At 40.3% G+C, this 13,501-nt stretch overlaps 1 protein-coding gene across 2 annotated transcripts in view; it reads left to right on the top strand.

Moving 5' to 3' along the window:
• agla (amylo-alpha-1, 6-glucosidase, 4-alpha-glucanotransferase a) overlaps nt 1-13,501 on the top strand; it is a 46,455-nt gene that overhangs the window by 29,987 nt on the left and 2,967 nt on the right. For both annotated transcript variants that reach the window (XM_072691439.1, XM_072691440.1), the window contains exons 21-31: nt 95-225; nt 338-474; nt 1,728-1,861; nt 2,567-2,742; nt 2,858-2,960; nt 3,042-3,267; nt 4,127-4,238; nt 8,111-8,246; nt 9,201-9,313; nt 10,598-10,809; nt 13,062-13,159. In XM_072691439.1, the coding sequence (XP_072547540.1) occupies nt 95-225; nt 338-474; nt 1,728-1,861; nt 2,567-2,742; nt 2,858-2,960; nt 3,042-3,267; nt 4,127-4,238; nt 8,111-8,246; nt 9,201-9,313; nt 10,598-10,809; nt 13,062-13,159 (1,578 nt within the window). The remainder of the gene's footprint in view (nt 1-94; nt 226-337; nt 475-1,727; nt 1,862-2,566; nt 2,743-2,857; nt 2,961-3,041; nt 3,268-4,126; nt 4,239-8,110; nt 8,247-9,200; nt 9,314-10,597; nt 10,810-13,061; nt 13,160-13,501) is intronic.

The following is a 13,501-nucleotide window of genomic DNA, read 5'->3' as shown; positions in this document are numbered from 1 at the left end:
TGGACATGCAGCTCACACACAGCTCGGGGGGCTCAGTGAGATGTGTGGTTTGCTAGAGGTCGGTAAATGTGGGTGGCGTTTATCTTCCACGCAGAATCATGGAGAAGCTGTCGCTGGCGGATATGAACATGCTGTTGTTCCGCTGTGATTCAGAGGAGAAGGAGGACGGAGGGGGCTGTTACGGTATTCCTGGCTGGACCACCCTCAAGTATGGCGGCCTGCAAGGTACAGATCAAGCTTAGTAAAGACAGTCTGATAAATCTGATACATTCATGGACAACTGAGTTAGTACACTAGACAATACAGTTCTACTAGCAATCTGTTTTTCATCACACAGGTCTGTTGTCAGTGATGGCTGACATTCGGCCTAAGAACGACCTGGGCCACCCTTTCTGTGATAACCTGAGACAGGGTGACTGGATGATCGATTACGTGAGTAACCGGCTGGTGTCCCGCGGAGGAACACTCGGAGAGGTGAGCAGAAAGTTCGTTTGAATAGACCTCATGTCACAACATCTGTCTATCAACTCTATGTCCAAATGTTTGTGGACACCCCTTCTAATGAATGCATTAGAGAGAAGAGAATAGCTCCCACCCCTTGCATGAGACTCTGGTAGCACTGTGCAGTTCCTTTAGTGATAGGCTGCTTCACCCTAAGTGTGTGAAGGTCCCCAAGGTCACCCCAAGGTGCTGCCATCAGACTCCACAACCAGCACTGCTCCCAGCAGACCACATACACACACACTTAAACTACACACACATGTCCAGGGAACAGAGGTCCCTTAATGTAAAAATACAATTGCTTTTTACTTCTATTATTTATATTGTGTATATAGTGGTAATTTATCTACTTTTAGCATCTGAGTGTCTTGCTATCCCTTTTCTGTCGTGTTATATATATATATATATATATATATATATATATATATATATATATACTATAATAATATATTATATTATCTTATCTTATCCTGCTACTTTTAAGTTGCACCCATTGCTAACCCAGATACACACACACATACCCATAGAATAGGACTCCCTGGAGCAGATAAACAGCAGCGCTCCTCCAAAATCTGGTACAAAAGCCTTCTTCTCTGGACAGTAGAGCCAGTTCCTCCAAAAAAAGCAAAATCAACTCTTTTTAATACCCTTGATTTCAATGAATGAGCAAATGTCCAAATACTTTCGTCCATATAGTGCATTTGATATCACATCAGGCTGAATTTTGATGACATTAATAAAAATCTTAAATAAATCAGAGAGAGAAAAGTTGACTGGTTCTCCTCTATCTGGAGGGAAAGGGCTTCCAGATTTAATATCCCATTTGAACGTGACAGCAGAAAGCTCTGACCCGTCGAGGCATGGACTCCACAAGACCTCTGAAGGTGTCCTGTGGTATCTGACAGCGAGCCATTAGAAGAAACAATGACTGAGCAGGTGTCCACATACATGAACACAGTGATGGAGAACCACCACCATCACTTTCTGTAGGAGGGTTATTATTAGTGTTTATTCTAATATCAGTGATTTACTGAGCAGATAAACACTGACTGACCATAAATACGTCACTAGACTGCAGGTTAGTGGGCTGTGGGTGGGTTAGTGTTAATCTGAGGTGAGGTAATAACAGAGGATCTGGATTAGTCAGAGCTGCTCTCTGTGGAAGACCTTCAGAGCCAGCAGGTAAGAGCTGTACCATTAAACTTTGGTTCTCCTGGCTTTTATAGGTTGGTCAGTGGTTCCAGGCCATGTTCGGCTACCTCAAACACATCCCTCGCTACCTCATCCCCTGCTACTTTGACGCTATCCTGGTTGGGGCCTACACCACTGCCCTGGACACTACCTTCAAATTAATGTCCAGGTTAGTCTCTTCTCCACCTTAAATAGTTAGGTTTGCACAAACACTGTTTTATTTATATATATATATATATATATATATATATATATATATATATATATATATATATATATATATAATGGAATGACAAAATATTAGGACCAGTTACTAATTCATTCTGTTAATGTTAGTTGACCAGCTTAGCTCTTAACCAGTATAAAGAACCAGTATGACCATCTTGGTAAAGTTGGTCATGCTGATTGACCAGCTAGTCCATCAAACTCAAATGAAAGTGTACTCTACGCTGGTCAAGAGGTAAGCCACCATCAGTGGTGGTTGACCAGCTTAGCTCTTGACCTGCATAGGGTATGTTTCCATTTGGGTTTGATGGTTTAGCTGGTCTACCAGCATGACCAACCTGACCAGAATAGTCAACCAGTTTGACCAAGCATGTTGACCAGCATGACCAAGGTCATAACCAGCCTGGTCAAGTCGATTATGCTATGCTATCCATCAAACTTATACTAAGCTGGTCAACCATCTTACCAGTCGCTTACCAGTATAAGGTGTCTTTCCTCATGGATGACCAGCTTTTTAACCACCTTCACCCTTTAAGACCAGCTTAGTCAGTCCATCCGAAACCAGTTACCAGCAAAATGTATATAATTACAATACAGTATATACAGCTTTTGTCAATGATGTGTGTGTGTGTGTGTGTGTGTGTGTTAGTTTTGTGCAGCAGGGCTCCTCCTTTGTGCGCCAGCTGGCTCTGGGCTCAGTTCAGATGTGTGGCGTCGGCCGTTTTCCTGGTCTACCACCTCTCTCTCCTGCGCTCACCGACGTACCATACAGAACCAACAGCATCACCAAGCAGAAGGAGCAGTGCTGCGTTTCCATGGCAGCAGGTGACCTAGCAACGCTTCCTTAATTTTCACATCATTACATCATTAATTTTAGACCATCATTCAGGACGTTGGTGTCGGACATAAGTGTCATTGCGAACCCCTCTGTGTTTGACAGGTTTGCCTCATTTCTCCGCTGGAATTTTCCGCTGTTGGGGCCGAGACACCTTCATCGCTCTGCGGGGCCTCCTGCTGGTCACCGGACGACACCTGGAGGCCAGGTAATGGACAGTATGACTACATCACTCATAATTCATGATGTTTGTGTTGAGTATTCAGTATTCCCTCTTTCTCTCTCCCAGGAACATCATCCTGTCCTTTGCTGGTACTCTGAGACACGGGCTGATCCCTAACCTGTTGGGGGAGGGTGTGTCTGCTCGGTTCAACTGCCGTGACGCCGTCTGGTGGTGGCTGCAGTGTATCCAGGACTACTGCACCATCGTGCCTGATGGAACCAGAATCCTGCGGTGTCCCGTGTCCCGGATGTACCCCACAGACGACTCGCAGCCACAAGATCCAGGAACAGTGGTGAGATACTCACAGATCTCACTCACACACACATGTGTGTAGATGCACTGCCTGGACACTTTATTAGAAACCCCTCTCTCAGTAGCTCTATCTTTCTGGTGAAGAGACATCTGAAGTAGCTGATCTGTTGGCGTATAATTCCTGGGGTAACAGGTTCAGGGTGTGTCCCAAATGCAACTGTTACACTGTATGGACAGAAATATTTGGACACCTGCTCATTTGTAGTGTCTTCTGAAATCAGGGTCTATCCTGCTTGTGTTGGAGTAACTGTAATCTCTACTGTCCAGGGAAGAAGAAGGCTTTCTACTAGATTTAGGAGAGGAGCATTGCTGTGAGGATTTGATTGCATTTAGTGACAGTAAGAGCTTTAGTGAGTTCAGCTCATCCCAAAAGTACTGAATGGAGCTCCACCATCCATCATTCCAGAGAACACAGTTCTTCCACTGCTCCACAGCTCCTCAATGCTGGAGGGGGGCTTTCTACCCCTCTAGCCCACGCCTGGCATTAGGCAGCATGGTGCCTATAGGTTCATGATAATCTGCTCCAGACAGTTCTATTCTATTGGCAGTACCTCTTTTGCTTGGATGGTCAGCTTTTTAACCACCTTGACCATCAGGTGCCTAATGCACTCGTACCATCACCACACCCAATAAACATCTGGAGCCCTGTGGTCAGTGACTGATAATCTGGACCAGCATATGGAATACAGTCTGTAACTGTACATCAGTATGGTGGAGCGAAAAGGAAAATGTGCTGAATGAAGTGACCAGAGAGGGAAGGTCCTGTATAGTGTGTGTAATAATAAGTGTGTGTGTGTGTGTGTGTATCTGGTGTGTGTGTGTATTTATTGTTTCTGCAGGATCAGCCTCTATATGATGTAATTCATGAAGCTCTGCAGCGCCACATGCAGGGAATTGAGTTCAGAGAGAGAAACGCTGGACCTCAGATTGACCGCAACATGAGAGATGAAGGTGACGTCTATTAAAAAAATAATATTTTTAATAATTAATAAATGTTAAAAAGTAGCATAATAAGCATGTGGTCCACATTGTTTGTCTGGAAATGCTCCCGAGCTCAGATCTCTTGCTCTTTATCAAAGCTTTAGTCCTAATGCAGAAATAATTATGGAACATATGGAGTCCCACAGGGTTCTGTCTTAGGGTTTGTTAAATTTATGCAAATTGATGCGAATTGAGGCAGCATTGTAACAATATGAGTGAAAAACTGACGTGTGGGTCTTCACACAGGGGTTTAAGGGGTTAAGGAGTGTTGGGAACAGTGGTAAGTGGAAAAAAATCAGATGTATTTGTACAGCTCCTTTTCCATTGAGAATCATCCCAAATCAGGCTTACAGAAAACAAACCAGAGGACAGTAGCAAGACAAACTCCCTCAGAGTAGGTGAAAGAAACCTGAAGATGAGCCAAGACTCAAAAGAGGGAACCCATTCTTTTCTAATTGAAAGCAGATCAAATAAATAAATAAAATAAAATTTAGATTAATAAGAAATGACGTGGCCGTTTCTTAGGCAGACAGATTCAAGTCAATGAGAGAAAAACCAACAACAAATATTGACAGAAACCTAAAATCTTAATCACTGAAATGTGATCATTTAAGCTCTGAGTGGCTCTGTGGTTTAATATGCTGCCCCCTATGGCTCAGAGGACGCATGTTCAAATGCCAGATCATGCGACTTTGCCATCAGCAGCCAGAGTCTGAGAGAGCACAACTGGCCAGTTTAAAAAGAGTATCGGAGGAGATGTGTTAAAGTTCTTACCCAGCTAGTGTCAGGAGCATTGCTAGTGCAAGGAGGGGCTACAAGCACCAAAATTGAGAGAAAAAAGGTAAAAATTCAACAAACAAAATAAAAATAAAAAAAATATTTTTTTATATATAAAATCACTGGTTTGCTTTCATAAATTAGAACACATTTCAGTAAAAAAAAAAAATATATATATATATTGAATAATTGTTAAAGAAAAAAAATAAACAATTCTTGTGCCCAGCCCTGCAGCCCTGTAGTTCGCCAACAGTAGGCAGAGGTTGCTACGCAACATAATGGCATAAGATTAGATGTTTATTATTAATACAGAATATTCTTCAAACAATAGCACAATGGTTGCTAATAACGTACAACATTAATAAAGAACACTTAATGCAGTAGATGCAGTAAGACTACACTGTCATACTATACGCGTGTCCCCAACCAGGGGACGGATTAGTCTTTAGAAGGAAATTCATTTTAAATGTTCTTTTCTTCACTTTATGCTTAAGTTATTTATTCATATCAATCCTCACTTTTTTTTTCAACATTCATTTTAAGAACAACTGGTTTACTATATGGACAAAAGTATTGGGACATCTGCTTTTTCATTGTTCCTTTTCCTAAATTAGTCATATTAAAATTTAGTTGGAGTATGTGTCCGTACTGTCCAGGGATGTGGGGTTTCTACTAGGTTTTGGAGGGGCATTGCTGTGAGGATTTGATTGCATTCAGTGATGAGAGCATTAGTAGAGATTAGGATGTTGGATGATTATCACCACTCCACCTCATCATCCCCAACATCCCAAAAGTACTGGATGGAGCTCCACTATCCATCTTTCCAGAGAACACAGTCCTTCCACTACTCCATAGCTCAATGATGGGTGGCTTTATACCCCTCTAGCCCACACCTGGCATTAGACAGCATGGTGCCAATAGGTTCATGATTATCTGCTCCAGAGAGTCCTATTCCATTGGTAGTACTTCTCTACAGGGACTAGACAAGCTGTGTGTGTTTGTGTGCATTTGCACATCTTTGTCAGCAATGGGTGCACCTTAAAGTAGATGGATGCATTTATTAGAAGGGGTGTCCACAAACTTATTGACCTTTAGTGTAATTTTAAAAACACAGGCCAGATTTATAAACATGTCTTAAGAAAGAAATCTTTTTGTAGCTTAAAGAAAAATGAGAAACTAGAGTTATTATTTAAAAAACATAAACTTCTCATGAGAAAAAGAACAATTGATATTTTTAAATATTTAAAATTATATAGTAAAAAAAACATTATGACAGCCTCACACAGGTCTCAGACTGTAAAAGGTCAGAAGGTCAGCCTCTACAGTGATCGGTTTGAGTAGACGGATTACACAATGACTGTGGAATTTAACTGGGAAAGAAAGTGGAGCTTGGTTTTAAATTACTGTCAGTTTCTACGTAAGGAAAATAAAGGTAAAGGTGCACGTATTTGTCACTGTACACTGTACAGCGAAATGTGTCCTCCGCATTTAACCCATCTGGTAGTGAACACACACTCACACACACACATGTGTTAGGGGCAGTGAGTACACACACACACCCAGAGCGGTGGGCAGCCAACTCCAGCGCCCGGGGAGCAGAGAGGGTAAAGGGCCTTGCTCAAGGGCCCAACAGTGGCAGCTTGCCGAGCCCGGGAATCAAACCCACAACCCTGTTATCGATATCCCGGCGCTCTAACCGCTGAGCCACCACTGCCCATAACGGCCGTCTGGCATCACAGTTCTATTTTCAGAGGAGGATTTTTTCCTCCACCACCACTTCTTCTAGCTTGTGTTGACTGAAGATGTTTAAACGTTTAGTTTGATTCTGGTTTTTGGTTCTTCTGTAAAATTCAGAATGAAAGACTTAGTTAGATTAGATCAGTACTTTAGTAGAAGTACAAGGCAACGAAATGTAGTTAAGCATCTAATCAGAAGTGCAATAACAACAAGTGCAGAATGTACAGTAAAGACAGTTTATACAGAACAGGCAGATATATATGTGAATATATATTCTAGAGATGTTCTATTGTATAATATACATAGGGAATAATTTACAGGTTAAATTACAATGGAAGGGTTGGTGTGTATATATAATGTATATACATATGTAGAAACTATGATAATGCTAATGTATAATTATGATAAATATGACAATTTATGTATAATGGAATAAATAATACAGAAAAATATTTAATATATAACCAGAATGTGTGTGTGTGAGGATTACCAGTGGACAGTGTTCAGTGAGGAGACAGCTCTATGGGAATCTACTAGTCCTGTGTACAAACCACTAAAAAAATTACAAAATCACACAACTCTCTTAAGAAACCCTAGAAATGAATGTTTAATGGCAATAATAGTAAAATAAATAATTATTTAAATAATTTCTTAAGCAGCATTTTTTTACTTTTTTTTTGTATTGCATTCATAATATTGCTTATTTTTTCTACACTCTTGCTACAAAGAGTTCTACATGATGCTATAGAAGAACCATTTTCTCATTAGTAAAGAACCGATCCTGAGTATAAAGAACCTTTAAACTAGTAAAGAAAGTTTACATCCACTTCTTTAAACTCTAAAAAGTTTCCTCACACCCACCTCTTTTTTTTTGGTTCTTTACGAAGCCAAATATGGTTCTTCTGTGGCGTCGCTCAAAAAAATAAAATATGATTTTTAAAAGTGTAAGAAATCTTTTGAAAATGTGACCCGTGGCTTTAAAACCCCTTAACTTAAAGCCTTTGGCAATAAATAACATGAATATATATGAAATATAATGTCAAATAAATATATTACATTCATATTAAATTACAGTTTCATTTGAAAAAAGATAAGTAACTCTTGCACTGTTGTTTTTGTATTCATTTTACTTAAATGCTTCAGTTTTGTAAAAAAAGAATTTTACGAACAAAATATTGAAGGATGAAAAGTATCGTCTAATTATCGTTATTGACAAAATCCCAGAAAATATCGCAATATCATTTTTTGTCGATATCGCAGACCCCTATTCCTTAGTTATGGGTCATATTGTGTATTTAGGAATATTATTTTTTGTGTTCCTTTACTAGGCTTCAACATCGTCGCCAAGGTGAACCCAGACACCGGCTTCGTTTACGGAGGAAACCGCTTCAATTGTGGCACCTGGATGGACAAAATGGGCGAAAGTGAACGAGCACGCAACAAAGGGATCCCTGCTACACCCAGGCAAGTCCCGTAACTAACCTTACCCCACTCCCAAACAGCAGCAGATACCAAGCAGATGCCTGTTTGTTTACGTTTCCACTAGATTATATGTTTTATTAGGAGATTAACCGTGGTGTGGGCGGGGCCTAAACCTTAAATTAACACAGATTATACTGGAGTACTCTCAGTTACATCAGTCACCCTCTTCTTCTTTTGTTTTGGATCATTTTAGCCTAAAATAACATACTGCAGCTCAGAAGTGGAGGGTGTTATTCCAAAAGTTTGTGGACACCCCTTCTAATGAATGCATTCAGCAACTTTTAAAGGGTCGAGCGAGCTTCACCCTGAACACTTTCTCTAATACTTAAAATGATCAGTTTAGTTACACTCCAGCATATATTATGTGTCTAAAGGTTAGTCCATGTAGAGAAGTTCTGCTAATAGAATAGGACTCTCTGAAGCAGATCAACATGATGACCCTATTGGCACCATGCTGCCTAATGCCAGGCGTGGGCTAGTAGAGGGGTATTAAGCTCCCAGCACTGAGGAGCTGTGGAGCAGTGGAAGAACTGTGTTCTCTGGAATAATGGATGGTGGAGCTCCATCCAGTACTTTTGGGATGAGTTGGGGAGTTGAGGGGATGATGAGATGGGGTGGTGACCATCATCCAACTCCTGTCGCTGAATGCAGTCAAATTCTCACAGCAATGCTCCTCTTCAAAATCTAGTAGAAAGCCTTCTTCTTCCTCTGAACAGTAGACAGTCACTCCAACAAAAGCAGGATCAGCTCTATTTAGTCCCCTTGATTTTAAAGAAACAGTGAATGAGCAGGTGTCCCAATACTTTTGTCCATATGGTGTATATAGGTGTCCTGTTTTATTTTGACACTTTTTCCACATTTTATTTGTCACATCTGTCGTCGTTGTGAACAGTACCCAGTTTTCTGGTTGTGATGAGTGTGTGTCTGCTGTGACAGGGACGGCTCAGCGGTGGAGATTGTGGCTCTGTGTAAATCTGCAGTGCGCTGGCTGGTGGAGCTCCATAAGCAGGGCCTTTTCCCCCACGCTGTCATAAACATCGACAAAGACGGTGAGAGCAAATAACACCTCCCTTACCTGCAGCTTATACTGCCCGATCCAGCCCTGCACTGTCGAACCCCCCTGAGTCAGTCTCAGGGTCGGGGGCTCTGTGTGAAGGTGGAAAAGTGAGTTATTTAATTCCCACTCTGCGACCATCACATTCTGAAACGTTACAGGGTTGAAGGTTTTGTGCTATAATGGCTAAAGCCTTTCTGTGCTAGCAAATACTGTTGTTTCCACAACAGATATTTATGCACTGTGCCAACTCCCCAAAATGATTGTGATGCCACCTTCTCAAAATGGAAAATATATATATATGTGTATATATATATATATATATATATATATATATATATATATATATATATATATATAAACATTTTAGGGGGGGTGTTGAAGTGTTACGGGGTTGAAAGATGGAATGATGAACTGATTTTAAAACAAAAAGTGAATTATTTAATGAATTATTACTTATTTTAGTTACATAATTATTAAGTTAATAATAATGTTAATAAACAAAAAAAAGCAAAATAAATAAATACATAAAGCATTTCTAAATTATTATTTATTTATATAATTTTTCTAAATCTTATCAAATGTGATGTCTCGGCCAAAATGCTGATATATGTCAGGAAACTATACTTTTTTTATTTTTATGTTAATCTCTTATGTAATATGAGTCAGTTACATATGAGTGAATGTCCTAATTGATCATATTAACCATATGTCTTAAAAACATAACTTCTAAACCCTTCTTAAACTCTGTATGTAACCCCACACTTCACTACTATCATAATTTGCAAAAGCTGCATAGGGCTTAAAATAGAACCCTGTGGGACACCGCAAAGTCTTATAGGCTCAATGGCAATACGGTCGTTTTCGCTTAAGAAATACCAAATGAATCATTAACTTGGGATTTAAGAGGTTAATTGGCACCAAGTCCTGAATAGTTCTCTATTATTGTATGTCAGACTGAAGACTAAAGCTTGAGAGATGGGGTGGGGGGGTGATGTCACCAAGTAATACAGATAGGAGTTGATTGAATGGAAATCTGAAGAGTTCAATGCCTGTAAAAGCTCCCTCACAGAACGTTCCTACATCTCATTACACACAGTTTTACCAGCACATTGACCGGCTTTTGCCCTGAGACATCTCCATCCGTGGTGGGGGGACACATGCGGGACGCTGCGAGGCAAAATAGCCCCTCTACAGTGAACCAGTTCACACCAAACCCTCTCATCATTGGTTTCTTACACTCCTATCCACTCCTGTTTCCTGTCGTTCTCCTCTGTAGGTACTAAACTCACTGTGTCCTACGAAGACTGGAACAGGAACGTACAGAACAACTTCGAGAGAATGTTCTACGTGTCCCAGGACCCCAACGACCCCAATGAGAAACACCCTGAGCTGGTGCACAAGAGGGGAATTTACAAGGACAGCTTTGGAGCCTCCAGCCCCTGGTGTGATTATCAGCTCCGCCCCAACTTCACCATCGCCATGGTGGTGGTAAGCACACAGCCCAGTGGAGAGTCTCGGGTTGCTCTTATTGTTTTAGCCTTAGAACAGGGATCTGTTGTTTTTAGGACTTAGTTGGGGTTTGTTTTACACAATGAAACCAGTTTGTCAGATCAACCTAAAACCCATTACTCCAGATGGTGACAAGCAAATCACCTGCTTTCCTTCAGCTCCAATAAAACACGGCAAGGTACTGCTAATTTTAGTGTAGTTTACTTAAAGCTGCAATATTGTAGCATTTAACCTTAAATCTGCAGCTTCAGGATCATGCTGATGCTCCACGTCTGGAACAGGGAGACCGGCGTCTCCGTCATTCCCACTCTGGGCCGGAGCGCTGCTGCTACTGCACTATATGGAGCTTTGGTGGTGGAGCTGCAGGAGGAGAACCTCTCTCCAGAACTGCTGTGTAACGCTGCAGAACCCATAGAGTCATATTAGTGTAAAATCCTGTAGTATTACTCTACCACCTCTACAGTCCACATGCGTCTCTACCTTCAGATCAAGCTTCTGGAGCTCTCAGCTTGTCCAGAAATGCATGTAAGCATGTGCTTCTTGAGGGTTCTTATAATACTAATACTTATAATAGTGTCCTGAAGCATTTACTCCATGCAGAAACTGTTCTCAAGGCTCATGTTCCAGTCATCAGCGTTCTTAGTTGCATGAAACAAGCGAAATATCATGTTACCATTTCTTACAATTGTGATCATATTAAATTGGCCGACTCTCCGTAGCTAACAGGGCATTTAGGAGTGTGAAGCACTTTTGTAAGTCTAAATGCCTTAAATGTAAATGTAAACCAGTTATTAATTCATTCATTAAGTCATTCATTGATTGACTCTTCTGCAGAATTCATTTGACTTGTCATTTTTTTATACTTTCAAAGCAAAAAGTGATGAACGTAATTAATGTAGAATAATTCATCATTTTTTTAATATATATATACTTTTATTAGATTATTATAAAAGAGTATTAACTTTAGCAAATTTACAAAGCTGCCAAGACACGTTTGGTGTCTGAATCTTATCTCTTTAGTTTTTTCCACTGGATCCTAACCTATTTTAGGACTTTAGGCCTTAGGTGGATCCACTGGAAAGCACATGGTGCCCTAGCCAGGTTTGGGCCAGGTAAGTGCGACAAGGAGTACGTATAAAAGAAAAAAAGTTTACTTGCACTTAAAGAGGCTGGTGGTCCCACTTTGTCTTAAATAACTGTGTAGTCCCAGAATAATCCATGTAATAACACTGTAACTACACTGAGCAGCCAACTCCAGGCGAAGGGCCTTGCTCTTGCAGCTTGCCGAGCCCGGGTATCGAACCTACAACCCTGTCATCCATAGCCTGGAGCTCTAACCGCTGCTCAGCCCCCACTGCCCTGTAACTACTGGTGATGTAGTGGCTGTTCCAGATGCTTTACAGTAATACATAAACACTCATTTCTAAATCACTTCAGTTCGACAGATTATTACTCAAGAGTATCTCAGGACAATCAGCAGCCGCCAACCTCGTCTTATTACACATTTATAACCACACAAGAACCAATCTGTGTTCTAGACGACTGGGTCAGAACATTGCCAAAACATCAGGCAGGTCTTGAGGTGGGGTGTTCCCGGTATGCAGGGGTCAGCACCTACCAAAGGTGCTCCAAGAAAGGACAACCAGGAAACCAGAGCAGATGGTTGCAGGTACAAAATGCAACAGGAGTGAGCGGCGGCGCGGTAAGCGGTCGGTCAGTCGGGAGATGTTGTCTTCTGGGCTTTTAGTGGTTTCGAAGGGTCAGAGCTTATAACATATTTATAACCACGTAGGAGAATAACCTGTTACAGCTGTTGAGATACACTTGTCTAAATGCATGAGTGGAAAGTTCAGTTGATGCACATGTATTTACACATGCACATCACCAGCAGTTACATTGTTACTGCAGGCATTATTCATGTGTTACTACATAGTTATTAAAGGTTGTGACGTTTGACATTTTGTGCCACTGATATATTCATAATAGTATATAGCTTAATATGCAGCATAACAGTCTTTTATAACTTTTTTTATTAAACTTATTAAACTAAAAATATTCAGACATTAAAATTGGAATACAAAAATCTTGAAGCCTCCTAAATACATAAAATATAAATGTAATAAAACTGCTGTTTCACCGTAATGGGATGTGTGCATTATTCATGTGTTACTACATAGTTATTAAAGGATAGTAAATACCCAGCTTTAAGCTTATTCCCTTTGTGTGTGTAGGCTCCAGAGCTGTTCACAGCTGAGAGGGCCTGGGAGGCTCTGAACATTGCTGAGAAGAAGCTGCTGGGACCACTGGGAATGAAGACGTTAGATCCAGAGTAAGATTAGGCCTTTTTTTATTTATTTTTTTGAGGGGGGGGTGGGGATATATTGTCCCAGAAATAATTGTGATAAATGATATTATTGTCATTTTAATATGCAGCATAAAGTTTTTTTTTTTTTACATTTTTATTAAACTTTAATATTTAATATTACATTTAAAAATATTCAGACATAAAGGTTTTTTAAACGTTTTTATTAAACTTTAATATTGAATATTAAATAAAAAATATTCAGACATAAAATTGGAGTATAAAAATGTTAAAGCCTCCTAAATACATAAAATATAAATGTAATAAAACCACATTTTGTTTTTAATCAAAATGGACACACCAGCTCTT

Source organism: Salminus brasiliensis, chromosome 11 (assembly GCF_030463535.1).
Source record: "Salminus brasiliensis chromosome 11, fSalBra1.hap2, whole genome shotgun sequence".
In the NCBI taxonomy this organism is placed as follows: domain Eukaryota; kingdom Metazoa; phylum Chordata; class Actinopteri; order Characiformes; family Bryconidae; genus Salminus; species Salminus brasiliensis.
This window is presented reverse-complemented; position numbering and strand designations above follow the sequence as displayed.